Source organism: Lonchura striata, chromosome Z, assembly GCF_050655825.1.
Source record: "Lonchura striata isolate lonStrDom1 chromosome Z, ASM5065582v1, whole genome shotgun sequence".
NCBI classification, from domain to species: Eukaryota; Metazoa; Chordata; class Aves; order Passeriformes; family Estrildidae; genus Lonchura; species Lonchura striata.
The window spans coordinates 17,813,103-17,836,822 of NC_140740.1; the positions used below are offsets into that span (position 1 = coordinate 17,813,103).

At 37.3% G+C, this 23,720-nt stretch overlaps 1 protein-coding gene across 9 annotated transcripts in view; it reads left to right on the top strand.

The window, feature by feature from the left end:
* The window catches only part of PCSK5 (proprotein convertase subtilisin/kexin type 5), a 229,498-nt gene that overhangs the window by 65,809 nt on the left and 139,969 nt on the right, over positions 1 to 23,720 (top strand). For 6 of the 9 annotated variants that reach the window (XM_085566214.1, XM_085566213.1, XM_021541528.4 and 3 more), the window contains 2 exons: positions 5,992 to 6,135; positions 8,387 to 8,463. In XM_085566214.1, coding sequence (XP_085422340.1) covers positions 5,992 to 6,135; positions 8,387 to 8,463 — 221 coding nt within the window. Of the gene's footprint in view, positions 1 to 1,010; positions 1,086 to 5,991; positions 6,136 to 8,386; positions 8,464 to 13,253; positions 13,455 to 23,720 lie in introns of those variants that run through there. The other 3 variants (XM_085566217.1, XM_085566218.1, XM_085566219.1) reach the window with 3 other exon arrangements.

Here is a 23,720-nt window from a genome sequence, read left to right on the forward strand (position 1 = left end):
TGTATTCTTTGTTAATGAGTCAGTGAAGCTTAAGAACCAAATTCATGTCTAAAGTAAATTAACGAAACCCTCTGAAGCTGCACAAGCAATAAATTGGAATTAAATATTTAATATCTTGCATTCTTGAAATATTCCTCTTGATACAGGTACTGATTTAAAAAAAGTAGCAATTCAGGAAAGTATCACTCTAGAAGTCAGATGATATTTCATGCAAAAGAATCTTATCTTTGAGATTAATCAGGCTCTTATTATCAGCCTTATTATCAGCTCTTCTGTTATCTGCCTGCTGCTGCTAGATGTTAAACATACTGTGTTCAGCAACAATCAGAGGTAACTCAGAAGGAAATACGTTTTGTATTCAGTTAGCAAGTACTGTTTGTCATGTATTAAGTATCAGATTATGCCTGAGAAAAATTAAAAAAAAATATCTGCAAGTATTCCTCCTTCTAAAAAGTCTTCATTGATCATCTTCCTTTTGTGATAAAATAATTTTTAAAAGTGAGAAATACTTTTAAAAATAAACATTATTTTAAAATCTGGTTAGAAAATACAGCTGTCAAGTGCTTACTGTTGGCTTCTTGGAGAATCCAAAAAGTAATTTCAGTAGATGACATTGTCTTATGCCCATTTTAATAAGGTCCCTAGCTTTCCAACTCTCTTGGTTACTACCTTGCTTGCTTCTATCATTCCCTTTTAAAATTGGATCACCTGAAAGGCATAATAAATTTTTTTTTTTTTTTTTTGCAAGAAAAGAGAATAATTGGCAAGTTTTAACTTAAAACGCTGCATAAACCCGTACCTCAGAAAGCTGAATGTGGCATTAGGATGTCCCCTCTATTAAAAAGCTTATGACCTTTGTTGCCTGTGCATTTGCCTAGACCAAGCTAGGAGTGCCAAATGCCCCACATTACATTCTCTTCACAGAAGAGGGAGATAGTATTTTCTTTAACTGCACAGAATGTCAGAATCAGCCCTATGTGTCCCCTTTCTCTCTGCTTGTGTTGCTCAAGGTCAAGCCATAGGTCCTTGACTGTCCATCCTCTACGAGAGATCTTGTGCAGCTTGTGTCTTCTCCATGCTTGCAGGTTAGTAGCTGACAAAACTCTGTTGCAGAGAACATGACTGAAGTATTTTTGTTTCTGTCTGTGTCAAAGATCATTTCATTATGACTCTAAGGAAACCAGGCTTTGTTGTTGTTGCTGCTGCTGTTGTTCTTCACAATACCCAGAATCTTTTCTGATCCCTTACTGGGATCTAGCATTTCAGAGCTTTCCCATGACCAGAAGTATAGGTACTCTTAATACTAAATGAGATCCAGGACTTGTCAAACTCACAATTGGTCATTCTGATATCAGTTGTGTTTCTTTCTACACCCCCATAGATAAAGACTATATCTTGTCAGAGAATTCATTGTAACTCAAAAACTACAAGAAACCACTGCAGTGAAGTCATGAAGACTTACAGAAGGCACCATGTGCCATTTCTGAGAAATGAATAAAAAACTTCTGTTTCTGCTCTGTTTTTGTAGACTAATAGGCATTGCTAAGCAAGACGGAACAGAATTTTACAGTTATTGTTCTTGTAATTTGATTTCAATCTCTGTAATTCCAAAATATTTTAATCATTGATATGTTCTTGATTCTTCAGTTTAACTGTTCAGTTTTGTTCCTGATCCCTAACTGGATATACCAAGACTCCAACTACAAAAATGAGTGCAGCAGACACATTAAGATAATGACAATTACCATAAGGTAGTTTTTACAGACATTTCACAAAATAAGCGTTAGAATCCGTGCCCATGTCTGATATGGGCTGCAACATGCAAACTTCAGAAAATCCTTCTAAAGTTATGTCTGTTTGTTAATTGTGAAAAGGCAGGCTTCCAAAATCTCTATCCACGGGTATCAAAACTGTATCTAGAATAAGATATATTTTGTCTTTTTATGCTTGTAAGTATTGAATTTCAAGTATGGGAAAAATTCTATACTTGAAATTTTTCATATAATAGCCCTCTTTCTTCTATGTGTACTTCAGAAGTTTTTCCACCTTGTACATGGTTTTTATTAAATACCATTGGTTGTATCATTAACATTTTCAAATTAAATACCTCAATGAAAAACATCATGCTTTGAATGCCATTTTAAAATCTGAGTAAAATCTTTAAAATCTTAGTAAAATTTCTCTAAATAACTGGGCAAGAGTTTGTTTATTCCTTTTGGTGGTATTCTCTGGATTATGGATGAAAGCAATGCATGTTGAAGTTGTGCTGATTTAATGCAGTTGTCTAAAATGCAGGAAATTTCTGAATTACCTTATCTGTTTTGAGAGGCAGAAAATACAGTACAATAGTCTATTTTATACTGTTTCCTTTAAAATTCAGAAAACAACAGTTCAAAGACTGACAGATGTAATAAAAGCTTCCAAGCTCTGTATTTGTACATGATCATGGCAAAAGTTGTTTTTATTCTAACAAATAAAATTCTAATTCAAGTAAAATTTCTATCAAGAAAAAGAATATGGAAAATAGATTGAAAATAAACCATAAAATTCAGTATTTGCTCGTTGCTACAAAATTCAGTCACTGGATCATGTAACATTTATTATCATCACAGATGTTTAATAACTTTTTATTTGGGTGACACTGTAAATTGAAAAAATGCTTCCAAATTAATTAAAGCCAACCCTCTGCTAACAATTTGACAATGTAATTTGGGTTGGTGGTAGAGAAGGAGCAGGTGAAAAATTATAGAATGCAACCCAGGAAATTTCCTTGCAGGTAGTGTTTTTTTAAGGAATTTTAACCCAATCCAGCAGTGGAATCAGGGAGAGAATCAGAAGGGTAAAAGAAAGAAAACATATGCATTGAGATAAAAAGAATTTAATAGGGAAAGCTAAAGCTGCACACCCTAGCAAAACAAAACAAAACAAAACAAAAAATTCACCATTTCCCAGGTGTTCAACCATCTCCATGAAGCAGGACTTGGGAAGACAAATGCCATTAGGAGAACATTTTCCCCTTCCTTCTCCTCCTCCTCAGCTCTAAGTAGTGAGCATGACATCCTATGATATGGTCAGTTGAGGTCACCTGTGTCCCAGCTATGTCCCCTCCCAACTTCTTGTCCACCCCCAGCCTCCTCATTGAGTGAGTGATGTGAAGAGAAAAAAAGGCTTTGGCTCTGGTAAGCACTTCTAAGCAATAATGAAAACATCTCTGTTTTATCCAAACTTTTTTAATCACAAATCCTAAACAGCCTTATACTAGCCACTGTGAAGAGAATTAACTCTATCTCAGCCAAAACCAGTCCAGGGGGACAGAAAAGAGTGCAAGTGAAGCCAAGTAATAGCTGGAATATTAGATGCTGTTGTATATGGAGTGGCATATCTACACCATATACCATAAAAGATAGTACTTGAGTAATTGCACTGTAAGATTCAAACCGTTCTCAATTAAAGACAAATTAGACTGCTTCAAGAGGAAAATAACCATTCTGATTTATCTGGAGAAATACAGACACAAATATGAGGGAAATCTAATCTGTGATTAAAATACAGAAATCTTGGATCAGATGTTGAATTAAACAAAACTGGTGTTCCAGTGGTAAAAGACAGTACTGGAAGAGAAAAAATAAGGCCAGAAACAGGGCAGAGATTAAAAAATGCATAAATAAATAATTGAATAGAAGAAAAACAGTTGGGAGTAGAGGGGGAAAACCCAGACACTTTTCTAAATAGGACATGAAAAATTGTTTTTTATTGTAATGATAATAACTGAACTCTTCATCTGCTTTGAACTACTCCCATTTGGATGCCTCTTTGTTGCCTTTACATTTTTTTATCCTGTGTTAACATATGCTGTGTACTAAAGTTACAAGTGGGCTCACAGTTACAACTGCTTTACCATTGCTTAATCAAATTGACTTCATGTGTCTCTTGAGAGAATCATCAGAGCACACATCAAGGAAAGAGATGTCTTTCATGGTTGTCTCCATGCACGTAGCAAAGACCCCTTCAGTCACTACCACAAAAGCAAATATTCAAGTAAGGCAAGTGAGGGCAATGGACTCATTAAGGGAAGTACTGGTGACTTTCTGGCTGAGATCCAAAGAGCTTGCAAAAGAATGGGGATTAAAATACCCATATGCTTGCTCAGCCTGTGTGGTTTGGCTGACATGAAAGCAAAATAACAAGCTCATCCCCTAGGAAGAGAGGACAAGACATTAAGCAAAGCAGCTGAGAGTCATTTAGCCTTTCAGAAATGGAGATAAAGGCACAGTGTAATGGTCCAGTAAATCTGACTGGAGGCCAGAGCCAGGAATCCTGATTGCCTGTTGTAGCTCACCCTGTGGCTAAAGGCTAGTGGTTCCATCTTCCCGTCTCTTTGTCTTCACATCAGAAAATGTGGAGGATGATATTAAAAACTTCTGCAGGTATTTTCTGATACTTAATTTAGCAATATTTTGAAAAAGATAAATGTACCTGGAAACATTAAATGTGCTTGACCATCTTGTTTGTTCATTAGAAATCCTCATGTGTACAACTATTACATTCAGACTGCAAGTTCACACTGTAATTAATTTCATAGAGCCAGCAGCATGAACATTTCCAAGTGATACAGAGAACAAAAGCTACACATTCCTTGGAACTGGTCCCTGAAATCCTTTGTGTGGGGATGGATAGACAGAGACAGACATATTTGTGGGTGCAATGGAAAGACCCTGAGAGAGACTTTGTATTATGTATAATAATATAAGCTTGCTCTACTAACAACAAATGACAACCTTTAAATCCTCTGATTTGGATGGTAAACTGGAGAAAAGGGAGGAGGAGGAGAATTATAATTTAATAGGAATCAGTTTGCATGTAGGTTTGCTAATGGAGACTGAGAGTTTGCTGACTGGAGAAGAATAAGTCAAGGTGAAGTACACAACTCCAAATCTGTTTACTCCTTAGAAGTTGTAGAATGACAAGACATTAGGCTGAAGTGGGGACTTGAGGTGGTGGGATGGGGATTGAGATGGAACATGCTCTACAGCCATTGTTATGATACAAATTTCTTCTTTAATTTCTTTTTTCTTCCTCCCACCCTTTTGCTTCCACCCTGTACGCCCTCTTTTTTCAGTTTTTGCCTATTGCTCTGTCTGAGCCTGGTGGAGGTGCAGGAAAGCAGTACTGATGAGAGAGACTCATTGAACTAATTTCATAGGGGAGGGCTGTGCGTGTGGATTAGAGAGTGGCTAATGGGGCATTACAAATACCTGAGGGTCATGTCTCATTGCCATGGTGAGACAGATCTCTTCACATGAACGGGGTGCATTTGTGTCTAGGAAGAGGCTTTCAGCTTTAATGTATGCTAAACTTTCTTCCTCTGTCATACTGGACTTGGTTGCTCTGGAAGCTGTACCCCAGGCTGCCGTCAATCAGCACTATCTACAGTTCATCCAACCCCCTAAGGTGCAAGTTTTTCAGGGTGGTATTTTCATTACAGGTTCTTTACTGTGGCTCATCTCCTGCTGATACTGCACAAAACCTGCCAAAAGCCTTCTTTTGTAGATAGAAATGAGTCTTGATTAGTTTCCAAACATTCTGTCAAGAAATTGTACACAGCGTGTATGCTCTAAAAAGCAAGGTGGTTTTTTTTCCATTGCCATTTCACTACAGGCATTTGTCTACTTTTATCCACATATGGTTTAGTTTTTTGAAAAAACAAAAGTATTCAAGTATTTCAAATTCAGTACTGCTGAATGCTTTCTTTTGTATTGCTTAGCATGAAGAGTAATCAGAAAGAGAAATAAGTGGGAGTATTTTTTATACAATTGCATTTTTAAAATTGTTTTCTGTCTAAAGGTGTTGATGTTGTATCGTTCCTATTCAAATCAGTATGTTCATGTGCAATTTTAAATAGTAATGTTAATGTAAGTGGATAGTATCGCAATCCCTCACTGCTCAGTAATCTCCAATATACAACATCTTTATCTCCTGTTCTCTCCCCAGCATTGCAGTGACAACACTCACCATTGCCAATCAGATATGAATATAGTAGGTGCTTGGAAGAGAGGTTACACTGGAAAGAATGTTGTGGTCACCATCCTGGATGACGGCATTGAAAGAAACCACCCAGACTTGATGCAGAATTATGTGAGTATCCACAGGAGCCCAGATTTCCTGCTTTGTTATTACTCAAAAATAATTTGTTGCCTCTAGAAAGATGGCGAAAGAGAGGAGGGAAGGAGGAAGAATCATATAAGTGTTTTGTCAAATGTTAACACCAGTGGGAGGAAGGAAAACAGTTTTTGATAATATGTATTGTTTTAGTTAAGACTGTGTTTCATCTGAACATATTTAATATCTGGATGCGTCTTGCAGCTGGGTCCTGAATTTCTGAAGAACTGGAACTAATTACTGGATATTTTTTGTCTCTTTTGCCATTTTTTTGCTTAATATATTCACACTCTCAGAACTTAGAAATGGAATACACTGCTTTTCAGTTAACACATGCAGCTGAATTCCGCATTTGGCGAATGCATTTAGTCAGTGAGACAGAAACTTTTCCCAAAAACAGTAATTTTACAGTAATCCTTCCATGCATTAATTTTTAAAGCTGTTTATTGTACTGCTAGAAACAATATGAAAGGAAAAGTATATGACCTTTCATGATTCACTCAGTTAAGTGCAGATGTAGAATATTCTGTTGTATGATATTCTTTCTAATAAATTTCTTTTAACTCTATGGAGTCCCCTCACAATTTGTGATAGAGCTGCATCCATAGTTTTCTGTGTTCTATGTCTCACTTTGCCTAAGGAGGTTTCTGTTTGTTTGTGGTTCACCACATTTACATGACTGATTTAATCTGTTTGGAAGCTGATGACATAAGAGAATCTTCTTCTCTAGTGGGTTGCTTCCTGTGTTGGTGTCAGAGTTTGAAGCTGTTCAGAGCATCAGGACCACATTTTACTGGAGTGATTTGTCCTATATTTTGGAAGGCATTAGTTGAAGGCATGTAACTGTGAGGACCATACAATTTGTCTGAAATAAAGTGTGCAAGGTGTACTTGTACACAAAGTAATAAAAGAACCAATATATTTGGATTTAGTTGGACTGGTGAAGATGACCAGTACAGGACATGCACAAACCTTCATTCCCATTACAAATGTAGATCTTGTTAAAGATCCTGACAGCAAGATTACTTCTTGATAGAGCATTAAGGGATTGTGACAAAAAAAATCTTTAATGAACCATTAAAAACTACAATGGTTCCACAGTTTAAAGCCACTTATTTTAAATTAGTCCTATTTACATATGTGTCCCTCCACTATTGTGCATGTGGAACTCAGCTAGGAGAATGTAGAAAACACAAGTGGGGGACAATTGCCCAACTTGTCAATGTATGTTTGCTCCTATCACATGGCACATCTTTCATTTTAATATCTTAAATCATTTAAATGAAGTGCATAAAATTTTATCAATGGATGACCCAGATTGTATCATGTCACCTCATTCCAGTACTGTCCTACTACTGAATTGAAAACAACTATTTATATCCTTACCACTCCTCTCACCCTCTCCTGATGCCAGCAAGGAATTCCCCAAATTCACAAGCAATACACATTACTTGTTTGATCACAAAGCATTCTATATCCCAGAATATAGGCGATGGGGCTGCAAATAGGAATATTTGAGGTGGATGTGTAACTGATTTTGAACAAACAAGAGTTTAAAAATTGCTGCTTGCTATATCAACACACCACATGCTACCGCATCAATTAATGAGAGCCATACACTGTGCCATATATAACCAGCAGCTGTTCACTCTATGAACTATTTTCAGCTGTATGAACTATGATAAATATGGAACAAAAAGACAGATATTTTGCAGATATTTGAAATAGTTATACTTCCAAGGAAATGGGGAAGCAGTTTGTGTTGCTTTCCAATATGTAATTTTATAACAATATTCTTAAGAAAATTATATTATTCTTATTTCTTGAAGCAATGGCTGAAATTTCAGTTATAGTCATGAAGATAATTTTTTGAATCTTAAAACATTCAGCAAAATCTCAGTTTTGAGAATGAACTCTCTTAACTTTCTAAAGCTTATTAGAAGAGAAGCAGTCTTCTGGTTAAATGAAACACCTTTTTCTATTTCCTCCCTTGTGCTGTACCTGTACCTTTTCAGGGCATTTTTTATCCTTATCTGTTTTCTAAAATTAAAATAGAAGATATAATTCCTGTATATAATGCTTTCCTAAAAGACAGTCACCATAAAACCACAAGAATATTAAGTTAGCTTATTTACTCTTCTGTAGGAATCTGCTAGCGAATGCATAGGCCACATGAGTCAATGGCTAATTAATTAGCAATTGGTTTTCTTTCTTCTGTTGGATACAGGATTCACAGGCCAGTTTTGATGTAAATGGAAATGATTTTGACCCTATGCCTCGATATGATGCCAGCAACGAGAACAAGTAAGGCACTATGACACCCTTCACATTTTCAATCTGAGGCATCAGATAGAAAGTATCCATTTGTATATGAAACTCTAAAAAACTTTATTCCTCATGAAACAGAATTATCTGCATTAAAATCTTCGTGAAATACATGTTTTTGTCTTTTCCATGCACACATATGACTCTTTGAAGGCATTTGAAACTGTCTGAAAACACATAAAAATATGTCTGAGAGTTTCAGGCATGTGAAATGAACCATTTTCAATCCCTTTGGGAGGCAGAATATATGAGATGACTTGCTTTTCTTAAAAATAATTTCATTGAATTATTAGGGTTTTATTATGTGTTACAGCTGTCCTAGTTTCTGAGTCTTTTGAACTTTGTAGAATTTTGTTATTGAAGTAGGCAAATTAGTGGAGGTTGTTGCTTTTTTCCCCCTGCAACGATGTGATGGAGATTTTTCATTTGGAGTTAGATAAAAACACAGAAGTGGTAATTCTGGCATGTTATATCTGTGTCAGATGACTAGTTGGAGATATCTCAATGAATGACATACTTCCCCTTCAGAAGGAAATATCAGAAAGTTATGCTCTGATATTTCTCACTCCAGCTTGATCTTTGGATATGATCTAGTTAAGCCTTGGAGAAAATCAGGGAAGACACCTCACCTCTGGAATTGGGCCACCTTTCTGCTCAATGGATATTTGAGGGCAGTTATTTGTTGATAAAATTTTCTTAGCTAGGTACTTGGCAGACGAAAACACCTTTCTGTAGAATTGCATCTTTTGAAAGAAGGAGAATCCTGTTTTTGTCAATATGTTAACTATACATTTTATTTTCTTGAGGTTTGGGTTCTTGTTTTTTTTTTAATTGTGAAAAGCATTTTATACTTTCTGCCCACAGAAAAGAAACTACAAAGGTTGAAAGCTTGTCCTTTACACAAATGTTTTTTGGGTTGTGTTGTTTCTTTCCTACAAAGAAATTTTGTCCAGAAGAATGCAGCAGGTGAAAGCTGGGAGTCAGCTACAAAACTTAATATTGATTTAACTGCAGAAACAAGTTGGAGCAACCTTGGATCACACTTAGATGGGAGAATCCTCTCCTGGTCAAAACCTTCTTCATAATGGCATGGAAGGCTGTTAACATAATAGGACAGGTAGAAGAACAGGGCCTTGTTACTTGCCCTCTGCAAATACTCCTCAGCTGAGCTGCATATTTGCATCACAGTACATCCCTCTCTTCTGCTATCCAGCACACACCTATCCTTACACACACTGCAGGGACACATCCTGGCTCATCTGGGAGAAGATTTTCCTCTTCTTGGACTTGAGGTATAACAAGGGTACACTTGGAGACTTCGAACTTTCAGTTCACTTTAAAGGACTTCTGGCTGCAGCGAGACGTCACATACCTTCACCTGTGAAATTGAATACTTTTCTTTGGCTGAGTACTGAAGTCACTTTCTTACAAAGCATGTCCAGAAAAGGGAGACTGCTTTCTGTTTTATTAGTTGTTAAAGTTTTATACAGGATATAATTTTGGAATGCTTCTTTTATGTCCTAGGGCCTAGGGGATTTTAGTTTTTATACCCTGCCTCCCCCTTAAGTACTTTCACTGCCCAGCCTCCAAGATTGTGTAGTGAAATGTGGCAATAGGAGGGCAGAAGCTGTGCTGTACTGAGCTTTGTCAGTGTTATCAGAAAGTACAGTGTCAGGGTAGAGTCAGTTTTTGGACACCAAGGATACATGAATCATGTTTTCAGTGTAAGATTAATTGGCAGCCTAACCTCTACTAAGAACTTAGAGGCTCAATGTTTCCAATTAGCAGACACACAAAGCATGATAATCTGCAGCTAACCACCTTGAGTTTTTGCAGCTTTTGCCCTTCTTTTCTAGTTGCCCCTAGACTAAACAAGAGTTAAACCACTGCATGGGTACTGAAAAACACTCCTAATAGCCTGTCCAAATTTTTTGTATCGAAAATAACATCAGAAACTGGGGCAGGAATTCAGATTGTCCAGCATACATGGCCATTTGGCACTAGATACTTAAGCTGTGTCAGGAAGTAGAGCTAAACACAGGCAGGGAATGTTCTGAAAGTCATGCATTACAAAGACTTCATAATGTGTAAATCAGTTTGGTTGATTTCTGCAATAGCAGCTGGACATACAAAATTGCTTTTATAGTTATTTGTGTTTTTCAGTGAAGGTGGGATGTACAAATGTGCTGTCATTTTCATGATGATCTAGTTTATTCTGCCTAATTTTATAATCCAACTTTAAGGGATGGAATGATAAAGAGCAAAAGGAATTGCTATAAAAATAAACAGGTGTCTGGGCAGCTCTGGATGCAGCTGTGAAACATCAGAGTATTGGATCTCTGTGCTAGCTTTTCACTTTTAATTAGCGTGAAGACTTTCTGTTGCTGGGACTTATTGTGAGTGAAAAGGGGAAAAAAATTAACTGTAGATTACTTCAGTGTGAACACGAGAGAGGCACTTTCTAAAATTATATTTTGGAAGTTCTACATTAAATTTTCTATTAGTTAAGGAGAAAGGAGGGTAGGAAGAAACATTAGGCTAGTCTTTCAAGGCTTGTAGTCAAAATGGGTGGGATGATAGTTTCTTTAACTACTATGGTATGTAGGCATACTGCCAAAAGTTTCCTTTGGTTTATACAAATTGCCAGCAAATCACAAAGCTTCTAAGTGGTACAGACATATACTAGAGTTTCCTTTTGCTCAGAGGCAGTCAGCTGTGGATGAAGTAATTTGTGCTATGCAAGGCATCTTGTTTTGGTTTACTGCTTTAGTATTTTTTTTTTATTCCACTGCTATTTGTTAACATCTATGTAGCCATTATTAGTCTCAGGTCCATAACAGAATGCAAATGGGATCACTGAAATGGTAGTGTGCTTATTGTATAGTCTCAGGAATAAAACAGAAATGTTCATAGTATTTTTTGATTTTGACCAAACAAAAATTATTTCTTCTGTTTCGTAAGAAATTTCTTAGGGATCATATTTCAAAGCTTAAGTTTTACTATGGTGATGGGTATTTTTTTAAAACAAAGGGACTTCTAAAAAAACTCCTTTAAATAATACCAGTTGACTTGAATGCAGTTCTTATTAAACTTACATAAGAAAAAGTAAAAGTGAGCTGTTATTTCTGTTTTGGAGATACTGAGTCACTTTTTGGATGCCTCTTCAACATTTTTCAATGATGTATCCCACTACATAAATAATTTATTTCAATAACCTCCTAAATTGCTTTTTAATGAGTGTAAGATTTTTGAGAGACAACAATTCTTGTCATTCAAAAGTTATTAGAAACAGAATCTCTTACATCTATAATTTGTAATATGGGGAGAACTTCACAGCATTTCTCGCAAACAAAAAATTAGTGAGTCCTGCTTGATCCAACACACTTGCATTGTTTTGCCATGGCATCTATCGTGATTCATTTTTACTTCCTTTTGCCAATCACATTAACATAGATGCCAAATAAAATGCCGAAGTCTTAATTTTCTTCACAGAGTGAGAAACTGCTACTTTATACTTTCTGCTTATGGTGAAGGCCTATAGTACATCGAGAGTCATTTAATCATACTGGACACAAGATACTTGACAGGCAGATCAGCTTCTGTTTCCTCCTGGATAGTCAATCAAAGAAAATTGAAAAGCTTTACTGCCTGCTGTGACACTCTTCAGTGCAGATACCTGAAGAACTGAGCACAGCAAATGCAAAGAGCCTCAAGTCTCTCACTGGTGGCTTGAAAGATCATTTCAAAAGGTTCCCACAGCAGCAGTGTGACAGAAAGGAATGCTGACAACTGGGAGTATCTTTCTATGCAATTTGAGGGCTGGTATGCGCCTGTTGCTATTGATTTTAAATTTGCTGTATTGTGTGCTGCAGACAAAGCAGAGGGGAAGATAAACTGTACAGAGAAGCGCTACTGCATCTTGTGCTTTTAGTTGGAGTAATGTATCAGCTCCTAGGTAAAAGCTCTTTTTTCAGAGGGAATCTCAATTCTTCTTCTGCTATTCTTCTGTACTGTGACATGACCTCCTCCTGCCTCTGGAGGCTGGAGAACCAAAAGCATGAAGTGTTGTTCAGCCGACTGAATGAGGTCTGCTTAATGCCTGAAAAGCATCTCTGATATCACAGAAATATTCCTTAAAGAGGAGGTAATTTAGGCTAGAGAATTCACTTAGTATGTGTATGTGTTTCAGATCAATAGAATTAAATGCTTACACTGAGTGTGGTATTGTTGATTGGAGGTACCAGTGACTAAATGTCAGGTGTCTAGTGTATCTCAGTGTCGCTACAAATTTCATGGACTTCGGTCTGGATTCTTAGGAAACTGCAGATTTTGAATTGTTTTCTCTAACTGGTGACATGCACATTTGTGAAAACCAAGATCTGAACCAAGCAGTCAGAGGTCATTGATATAGAAGCTGCAGTCAGTGGCTGCAATCCTGATTTACAGTGTTTTGGTTGTATTCTGATTCTAAACTCATTGCTGTTGTGGCCACATCCTACTGTGCTGCAATTTTAGCAGATGTTAGTAGTGAAGTAAGTTCAGTCTGTTTCAGCTTACAGACTGAGATACCACTTTTTACAAGGAACAGCATTAGTGATTTATCAGCTAATATCCAAGTTACAATTTAGTGATCTGTCATGGTTTAGAAATGGTATTCCACAGTCTACACTTCCCACTAAATACTAAAGATCTTGTGTCGCTCCTTTCGATTCTTCCTGCTCCCTTACAGTGAAGCTGGAGAGGAGAATTCGAGACACAGAAGGTGAAGATTGTTGGCTGAGATAAGAACAGTTTACTGGGAACAGCAAATAAGAAGGTTGACAGTAACAAGAGAGTGTACAAGAAGGGTGAAAAATCCACCTGGCATTGCTCACTGCAGAACCCAGCATCAGACCTCACAGTTCTACAAATCAGCAATCCCACAAACAACACCCCTCTGAACAATACTCCTCTCCCGTTCATGGTTCAAGGTAGTATCAAATAACCAGTGGCTTCTTTCCTCCTGGCTGCTGCAAAAGTTAACCCTCTCCTGGCCAGAACCAAGTCATGATCCAACCAAGTGCCATGGGGCACAATGGAGCATGGAGAGTATCTTACTGCATGACGTACTAGATCTTGCCAGTAGGTTACAGCATAAAATTTTAAAAATAAGGAGGATAAACTTTGCAGCTTGCAGAATTCTACTGTGATGAAGTACAATAATTTTACAGGTTCATTTGGAGCAATTTTTTCTTCACTTTCTGTTTTAACTGTTACTTAGACGCTTTGGGTGCTGTTAGACAACATGATTATCCTTCAGATTGCTATACCTTAGGGGCAATCATCATACATGCTTCATTTCTTCTCTCTCAGGGTAGAATTGAAAACATGTGGGTAGAATCTTTTAGCAGAAAACTTTATTTTCTTGAAAGGAAATTGTTGTAAAAACAAATCCTTACTATATATTGCATTTGATAATGTTTTTCTTTTAATGCAAAACAGATGTTTAACCTAAGGGAAGAGATGAGGTGTTCAATAAAACAAAACAGACAACAAGCTAACAGTTAGTGTTTTGAAGTTCTCATGTTTTGCTGTATCAGAATAAAATGTCTGTTCATTTGAAGTTTTCTGAAAGTAAGTGGGAACTTAGATTTGCTGGAAGCTGAGGACAGTTAGCCAGGCTAGAGGAGGAGCAGTCTCTGTTAAGTCAATTCACCTATGCATGGTAGGTGCCCCTCATCACTGGTGTTTATGATCAGTCTTTGATGACAGCACTTCATATTGACAAGACATTAAAAAATTCATTGGACTACAAGCCTTGGTTAAGTAGCCTTTTGAAGGTTCCAGCTTCAATAGTGGAAAATCTCATCATGAAAGTTTTGTCAGACTGCCAAAAATTGTCTTTTTGTTAAACTCTTGTAATCTGCTCCTTATGGTATTACTATGTTATATAGTCCTGTCTGACAACCATAAGTGGTATAATTTATAATTTTTGATAGCCATAGGAAAGGCAGTTCTTCGAGTAATCTTTGAAAGTGAGAGTAGCGAAACAGAGGAATAAGCAAAACCCAAATTCCACTAGAATTTGAGTTGAAAGATGAAAAAATAGTCTTTTTTTTCTACCCTGGGATCAGTCACTGAGTAGTATTGTTTACTGTTTAACTGGTGTTTGAGGAACAGAGCTCTTCCTTTTGTGATGTATAAGATTCTCATGGTCTCAAAATATTTAACCACAACACATAAGGAAAGCCTTCTTTCTGTTTCTAATTACTGAAGTACCAGACAATGAGCTCACAAATAAAATTAAGTTCTGAACATTATGCAACTGCTTCTAGTACTTTTATGTAAATTACTGATCACAGTGAGTCAGATATTCCCTTACAAATCAAAGTCAACAACAGGACAGATACAGACTTTCCTGAATTCTTTTCTGTCAAGAGTTAGATGTGAAAGGTTTTTTTCAGATGTTCTTTTTCCCAGAGTAGTTGTAATTATTTTTTCTATGTGTCTGTATTTTGAGGCAGAGGAGAATTTGCAGCTACAGTAGGCTAGTCTTGATGTGGTAAAATGATAAAGCAGTTTCAATTTGCAAAGATGTACAGCTGAATAGAATTTGAGAGCACAAATACATTTTTTCCTGTGCTTTCCACTTTCCAGATATTGTAGATATTGGAGAAAATTAAAGAGTGGATCCATATGTGGCAATTGATTTTGCCAGATGATTTCATAATTAGCACAGTCAAAGGTAGTGCAAAATGTGGTCCATTGAGATTTTTCAGCTGGCACAAGTACAGCATTGATTACCCTTCTAATGTTTGTTGCATCAGGACTTACCTCTAATTATAGATTTGATAAAGGAATTGTGAATCCAGTGTCAAAAGCTATTAAATGGAAACATTTTTATAAATATACTATTAATGGTTGAACTTTGCTAAGTTATGCTAGAAATTAATGTCTTCATGCAATTCCTAGGGTTTTTTTATAAGTAATTTTTAGATGTTGCCTTTTCTTACAAATTAAAAAATGTGCATTTATGAGGTTAGTGCTGCTGGCAGGTTTATTTTTATAGCCTTGATTTACATTTCTGTGATTCTGTAATTTTTCTTAAAGATATGGTCACATTATTACCTTAGACATTTTATCAAAGTCAGATTTCTCTCTTGAAGACAAATTATCTTTTTTCTTTTCCTGTAGGAGAATAACCAAAATAGAAGTAAAGGAATGGATATTACAGATGTAGATTGCACTAATTAGTATATGTTCAACCTGGTTTAAAAATTACTTGTACTGCTATACAGACTCAAAGCAATCATCAAATCTCTGGTGTTAGAAAACTGAGGAGACTATAGCTTGTTTATTTAGCCAAAATATGTGATGGTATGGCTGTTGGCTAGGTTTGTCAAGGAGCGGCAAAGACAAGCGTAGAGTGAGAAGGTATGTTTTACTTGTCCTTTCAGCCCAAACTTATGTCTCTGCTCTTCTCTTCTTAAGACTCCATAAACATCAGATGAACAGCTGCTGACTTGTTCTGCACTGAAGTGAGTGTGTGAGAATTAGACTTCCAGTGCTGAAACCCTTTTTCCAAGTAAAAGGAAACTTTGCTCCTGCTGAATAAATTACATAAGTTTCATTAAAAAGCAATTATCAAGACAGATAAAAGTAGGACTTGAATTTATTTCAACGATTTCCTCATTCATCTTTGAAAAGGATCTTTAAGGAGAAATGGAAGGTCTGTTTGATGCAGAACAGCATCAATTGAAATTTAGGATTAAGCACAATGTAGTTGAAATTAGACTCAAAATTCAAGATAGGTAGGAAGTGTCTCTGAGCTGGAATATGTTGCAGATCCAGAGTTACATAATCTTTATATCTTTAAAATGTTGTCACAGCAGTTATTCACTATGAAAAATGGAGCATGCAGACTAGATGAAGAGCCATCCATGACCTGTGTGCACATCACTGTATTGCTCCTCCTTTGTGTTGTGATTTTTCGGTTCTTGCATCTGTCAGTATCTTCCTTGCATGAAAGAAAATTTTCCCTATGAGGGTTCCCCTACACTGTTCTTGGGATCTCCAAAGGCTTCCAGGACTTCTTTTCCTGCCAAGGACATCTAAGAGTGAAACTCCAGATTTGCACTCTTGTATTCATAAGATATTTTTCATTTCTGCTTAGGTGTGATTTCAGTAGAACTGATGCAAAATATTTTTGAGAAGTACTTTTTTTTCTGTGTCATTGGGACTTCCGTTACACAGAAGTGTGGAGATTTTAAGTACAAGGAGGTTGCTCAAGCACCTGAGATATCTTCAGATGATGCAGATTGGTGTCAGTGTGGTTGAAAAATATAAATCAGAATATACAGTGACTGATAATATACTATCATACAAGTCTTGTGAAACAGAAATATAAAATGGAAGCTATCTAAGTACAGAGTGTATCTGTAACAGAGCAGACTCATGGCCATGAATTTAAGGTGATCAGTTCTTCATAATAAAGGGATCCAGGAAGACTGGACATACTTTAAGATGGAAATCTTAAAGATAGAGGAGCAGACCACCCTATTAGGTGAGCAATCAGAGAAGAAACTTGGCCTGGAATTAGAGGGAACTTTTGCAGGAACTCAGATAAAAAATGTTGTTTTATGGCCCTTGGAAGAAGGGCCAGAAAACTCTGGAAGAATATAGTGATGTTAGGTCATGAAGAAGGAAAACTAGAAAGGTGAAATCTCAACTAGAGCTCAATCTGGCTGCTGCTATAAAGGATAATAGAAAATGTTTTTATAAATGCATTAAGAACAGAAAGAAGGCCAAGGAAAATCTCCATTTTTTATTGGCCCTGATGGGGAATATGACCAATGATGAGGAACATGTTGAGAGAACTTAATGCTTTCTTTGCATCAATCTTTAACAGTAAAGACAACCAGCCCCCTAAACTGGGCAGGGACAAAAAGCAGAGTGGACCCACTGCAATATGGAACAAAGTCATGAAAGACTGGCTGTGCCACTTGGAAACTCACAAGTCTATGGGACAGAGTGAGATTCATCCAAATGTACTCAGGAAGCTGCTCTCCATTATTTGACATCAGTTCTGGCTTACCAGGGAAATCACAGATGAATAGAAGTTGGCCGCAGTGATACCCATCCCCAAGAAGGGCTGTAAGGAAGTTCCAACGAACTACAGCCCTTTCAGCCTGACCCTGGTGCCCAGCATGGTTATAAACAGATTATCTTGAGTGTGATCACACAGCACATCCAGGACAACCAAGGGATCAGGCCTAGGCAGCAGGGAAAGTTAAGTCCTGCTTGACTAACCTGATCTTCCTTATATGACCAACTGACCTGCCTAAGGGATGATAGAAAGGCTGTGGATGTTATCTGCCTGGACTGCAACAAAGCCTTTTATACTGTCTCACATGTTATTCTCCTGTAAAAGCTGACAGCTCACAGCTTGGACAGCTGCACTCTTCCCTAGGTTGAAAAGCTGACTGGATGTCCAGACCCAGAATGTGGTGGTAAATGGTGCTGCATCCAGCTGGCATCTGGTCACTGCTGGTGTTTCCAGGGCTCTGTGTTAGGTCCAATACTGTTTAATATCTTTATTGATGATTTGGGTGAGGTAATTGAGTGTAAAGTGGGTAAATTTGTGAATGCTGCCAGGTTGGGTGCATGTTTATCTGCTGAAGGGCAGATAGGCTCTGCAGAGGAATCTGGACAAAATGGATTCATAATTGGAGGCCAACTGTGTGAGGTTCAACCAGGTCAAGTGCCAAGTCCTGCACTTCAGTTACAACGTCCCCATGCACCACCACAGGCTGGGGACAGAGTGGCTGGAAAGTGGCCCAGGGCAAAGGACCTAGGGGTGCTGGTTGACAGACAGCTAAACATGAGCCATCAGTGTGGCCAGGTGGCCAAGAAGGCCAATGGCACCGTGGCCTGTGTCAAGAATAGTGGCCAGGAGGACCAGGGAAGTGATTGTCCCCCTGTATTTGGCCCTGGTGAGGCTGCTTCTGGAGTTCTATTTCCAATCAGGGCCCCTCACTTGAAGAAAGACCGTGAGGTGCTGGAACATGTCCAGAAAAGGGTAACAGAGCTGATGAAGTCGTGAGAGGAGCTGCTGAGGGTGGGGCTATTCAGCCTGAAGAAAAGGAGGCTCAGGGGAGGTCTTATTGCTCTCTACTATTGCCTGAAAAGAGGTCATTGTCTGAAAGGTGGGGGTCGGCTTCTTCTCCAATGCATTCAGCAACAGGATGAGAGGACATAGTCCCAGACTGCACCAGGGGAGAGCCAGGGTGGACATCAGAAATCATTTCTTCACTGGAGGCATTGTTTAAGCAGTGGAGCAGGTTGCTCAGGGAAATGGCAGAATCACCATCCCTGGAGGCATTCAAGAAACAACAGGACATGGCACTTAATGCCATCATCTAGTTTACAAGGTGGTGAAGATCAAAGGTTGACTTCACTTGTCCTGAAAGTCTTTTCCAAGTTAAATTGTTCTGCGATTATGTGAAAGAACATAGACATTAGTTAAGGTCATGGTCCTGTGTTTTATATTTGTGACCAGATCAGTGTTGATAACGCATATTTTAGCTACTGCTTAGCTTGAAGAGCACCAAGGTGTTCTCAGTTACTCACAGTGCTCTCTCATTCAGGAGGCTGATCAGGGAAAAGAGGCTCAAAAGTGACACAGCTGGGACAAGAGATTCCAACTTCTTGGAGATAACCCATGACATGTAACAGTGTGCTACTTATTAATCTGAGGGGGTTATTGCCAAAGTAAGTGTTGGTTGGAGAGTGGCTTAAGTCTGGTTCTGGGACATGCTGAGTAATTGTCTGTGGCTCACTTGATTATGTTTTATTTATTTTCTTTTCCTTGAACTGTTTTTATCTCAAATGACAAGTTTTTCTCTCATTGGCTCTTTCAAATCTCACACCAGTTCCAGTGGGAAGGAGGGAGCAAATGACTGAGTGGGAGCTAGCTGTCTGCCAGGGTCAATAGCTCAACTTTTTAAAAGCTAGTTCTAGTTCTCAGGAGTTTAGTAACTAATAGCTTTGGAAGCCATCTTTATAGCAACAGATATCTGAAGCATTATTACTGCAAGCTCAGTTTCACTGTTACATTGACCAGTGGATCTTTGGCAGTATAAGCTACATTTTATATATATATAATAGAAACATTCTGGTATAAGGGTCCTACAGTCCAGGGAAGTATTCAAACATGGAGCTGTTGCAGAGTTTCTGATCCCACAATTGCTGTGCTGGTCCATATGTCTTTGATGTCTTTGATGTGAAAGCATCACATAACTGGCAGGGCAATGCAGGTGGAAAAAAAGTAGAAAACCAATTTTACTCCTTTGATTGCTTTAATTCATGTAATTTTAGGTATTACCTGTAACAACACAGATGCATTTGTCAAAGGAAATTGTGGTGTCTACAGATACATAGGATACTTCAAATACATAGGAAACTATCTAGCTCCAAAGAAGGTCAAGTGCCACTGAAAACCTTAGAAATCAACTTGGCAGCTATAAGAACAAATAAATGAAAATCATAAACCAAATAAATTACATTACTTGTTTTTTTCATGCTCAATTAGGTTGCAGTATCAAGTCTTCTAATTCACAAATCAAACCTCTGCCACAGGCAAGCAGTAATGTGGAAGAAAACATTCTTGCTTCTCATCAAAATATTCCTGCCTCTCACTGGCTAATGTAGTTAGCTAGCTTGTGCAGGTATGCTGAGAAACTGCAGTCCAAAGTTTTATTCCTGACTTTGTTTACAGATGTTATATGGTGATTTGCTTACAGAACAAAGAAAAGTGTGTAGAACTTAAGTATTTGTTCTGAAAGTTATTGTTAAGATGTGGCTATTCTAGTAGAGGTGCTTCTTTTGGTCTCAAATTTGCAGTTCAAGCTTTCAGTACCTCTTCAGTAGATCGAGAATGGAAGTGTCTTCTTACATCCAAAAAGTATTACTTTTTTAGTAGTTTAGATGTTATAGTAATAGTGATGAAATGCATACAAGTGGAAAATCAAATTTGTGTGGTTTAGTTAATGACTTTTTGAAAAAATAAATGGCAAACTGCTTCACCTGTATCCATCTCAACCAAGGCTCTTCTTACTGCACAGATAATGTAGTGCAGCCAGTATATTGTAGCCTTTCTCAAGTATGAATGTTCACTGCAGGAGGTACAGTTGGAATTTTCAGCAGCAGCTTTCAAATAAGTTTTATTCATTGTGTCTGAGACTTTGTTTTCTAAGGATATCTTGGGTAAATATGGGTGGACTTACCTTGGAATAGCAAATACATGGCCTAGCCAAAATAATAATTCTGTAGTGTTCCAGTTTGTACTCTAAAGCATTCAAAGACTATTGAAATTGTAATAGATCATTGACTTTGGATAGCCATATATTCAGAAACATTGATAGCAGTTCATTAGTTAAAGATATAAACCAGAAAGTTAAATTAACAGGAACCATTCATAAAGCATACCAAGAGCTTCTGATTTGTGTAAGGTAACATTGCGAGTGACACTAATTTGTTTTGCAATCTGAGGCCTTGTTCCCGAATTAGGATTAATTTTAGACTCAAAAGAATTAAAAAAAACCTGAAACTATGCTCATTATCCATATTTTTATGTGGAGAATTACTATGAGGCATAATTTTTCAAATCTCATCCTGAATATACTTAGGTAGCAATACTTCATTTTTGAGATGAACAAGGGTAAATTAAAGTGAAGTGAATTATTGTTAAAATAGTGTAAGAAGTGTCTGCAAAGATTTTTTTGCTCATTTAAATACACTTACTTTTGTACCTTTCTTTACTTACATGAGAGTTTGTGTCAAGCCCTACAAGAAAACTATGAAAGGGCAACCTTATACTCACCATCATTCTTTCTTCTCCCCAAAGAAGCAAGGTATTTATTTTTGTGGAAATAGTGTGGATTTCACCCAGAGATACCTGAAGTTCTGGATGACCCAATGTACTTTACTCCTGACATCTTTTGGCTGTATTAATATGTGAGAGAGGGCCAGTATCTCAAAGAAGGAGATGTACTGGAAAAGTGGTTTATTCTGTTTGTTATGTTTAGAAGTTGCTTTGGGAAATTTTAAGGATAGCTTTATTGGTACAAAGTTACCCTGCTGTTACTCAAAATTAAGCAAGTAATGTTATTAGGATGCTGCAAAATCTTCAGTTCTAGGATTGTGTCCTAGTCAATGAGACTGTTGCAGACTGAAAGGAAGAATTTCCTTTTTTTGGTGAACCAATAATCCCAAGTGTAAAGAATTAGCTAAATTAACTATTTTTAAAAATTACTTCCATTTTTTTTTCTTATATAAAAACATACTCCTGATTTTGTCATTTATCCCTCATTAAGATGTGTAATGTAGTTGTTCCCCTTACCATTTTGCTAGCCAAGATTTGAACTTGGGCTTTTGTTCTTTTTTCTGTATGTCATGAGCAAAGTGATAAAGCTATCTAATCTCAGAGATTAAGAATGAGAAAAGTGTAGACAGGTATTTGACTCTTACCAAGTGTTTGTGCTACAGAATCACAGGATTAACTAGGCTGGAAAAGACCATTGAGATCAAGTCCAACCTGTGGTCCATCACCTTGTCATGGTGGCACTGAATGCCAGTCTTTTCTTAAACACTTCCAGGGGCAGTGACTCCACCACCTCCCTGGGCAGCCCATTCCAGTGCCCCATCACTCCTGTGAAGAAATTCTTCCTAATGTCCAGCTTAAACCCTTCCTAGTGCATCTTAAGACTTCGTTGTCTTCTCCTGTTGCTGTTGAGTAGGGGAAGAAACTGACCCCCCATGTGTTACACCCTCCTTTCAGGCAGTTGCAAAGAGCAATAATGTCTTCCCTGAGCCTCCTTGCTATCTCTATTCTTTAAGCTGTACAAAAAAAGAGTGCCAGAATTGCTTGTAACCTCATTGTTCTAGGATTTTCCACCCTTTCTACAGCCTCTCAACTAAAGAACTGGCATTTGGTTATAAAAAAACCTTTTTGCTTACAAGGCAGGAGAGTCTTGAAGTCTAAAGAGTCTCATATGCTTCAGTTTCAAAAGGAGACGAAGTAGTGCTTTTACTTAGGTATGTCTAGGTAGTCATATACTCTTCCAAGGTAATACTATCCTTGATGTTACTGTTGAATAGGTTTAATTCCAGAGCATGGGAACTTATCTGTACAGGTTATACTTGCAATTTGCTTTAGTGACTTAAGAGTAGGATTGCCCACCTTGAGAAGGTTACTGTGCAGTTAGCATGAAAGGCAGTATGAGAAAAAAAACTCAACTGAAAGTTTTGGTGTCCTGGTGATTAAACTGTTGTATTTCTTCTCATCAGTGTTTGTTTTTCCTTCCAGAAAAGAGGCTGAATAAAAATTTTCCCTTGGATTAAAGCATATTAAGAAATCACTACTTTTTTAATGTTTTTAGTACATTAGACTATATACTTGGCTAGATATATTATTTACTGATTTTGTTTGATATCTTTTAGTCTACATCTTATTTCATTGGCTCCATCGGACCATCTATTCATTGTTTGTCTTGAAAGTCAAGAAAAAAGATGTATTTGTTTTATATGTTCAATTAATTTTCTGACTCACAAAAACAACACTGTAAAATGCTAATGGAATTTCAGAGGCATATTCCTTTTCTAGGCTTGCATCAGAACTTCACACTTGTGACAAATCAACTGCTAATAGCTAACAAATGCTGAGACAGTGGCAAGCATTGCTGTTACCCACACTGTTAAGTTTAAAATTTGCGTGTCTGACGTGTGAAGTGTTCCATGTGTTTGTTTTAATGCTGTCATCTTTGATTTTGTGAGAAATAGATGAGATATTTTCAAGTTGTTCTAAAAGCAACTTCCCATAATCATGCAAAAAGTCATTAGCCCTGGGGACGTTGACTGGAGATCTTCCAGTCCTGTGCTGTAACCACATTACAAAACTATAATGCTGAGAAACAGTATCTTGCCTGTGATGACACCCAGGTCTTTGGCATTTTTCTTGATATCACACATTGAAGATTTGTGTAACTTGTTTTCCATATTTACTCTGTCATCTTTCTCCACTGTTAGTATCCAAATATCTCTCCTTTGGGAAGTAGCTTTATTATTGCTATTTTTCAGCTGTTGCAGATTATGTTTTAAAGACAAAAGATTGATATTTTGCTTGCCTGTGCTTTTAACATATGACAGTTCATTTTTATGTCCTTATTCAAATGTTCCTAGAAAAGCATCAGACCTAGTGT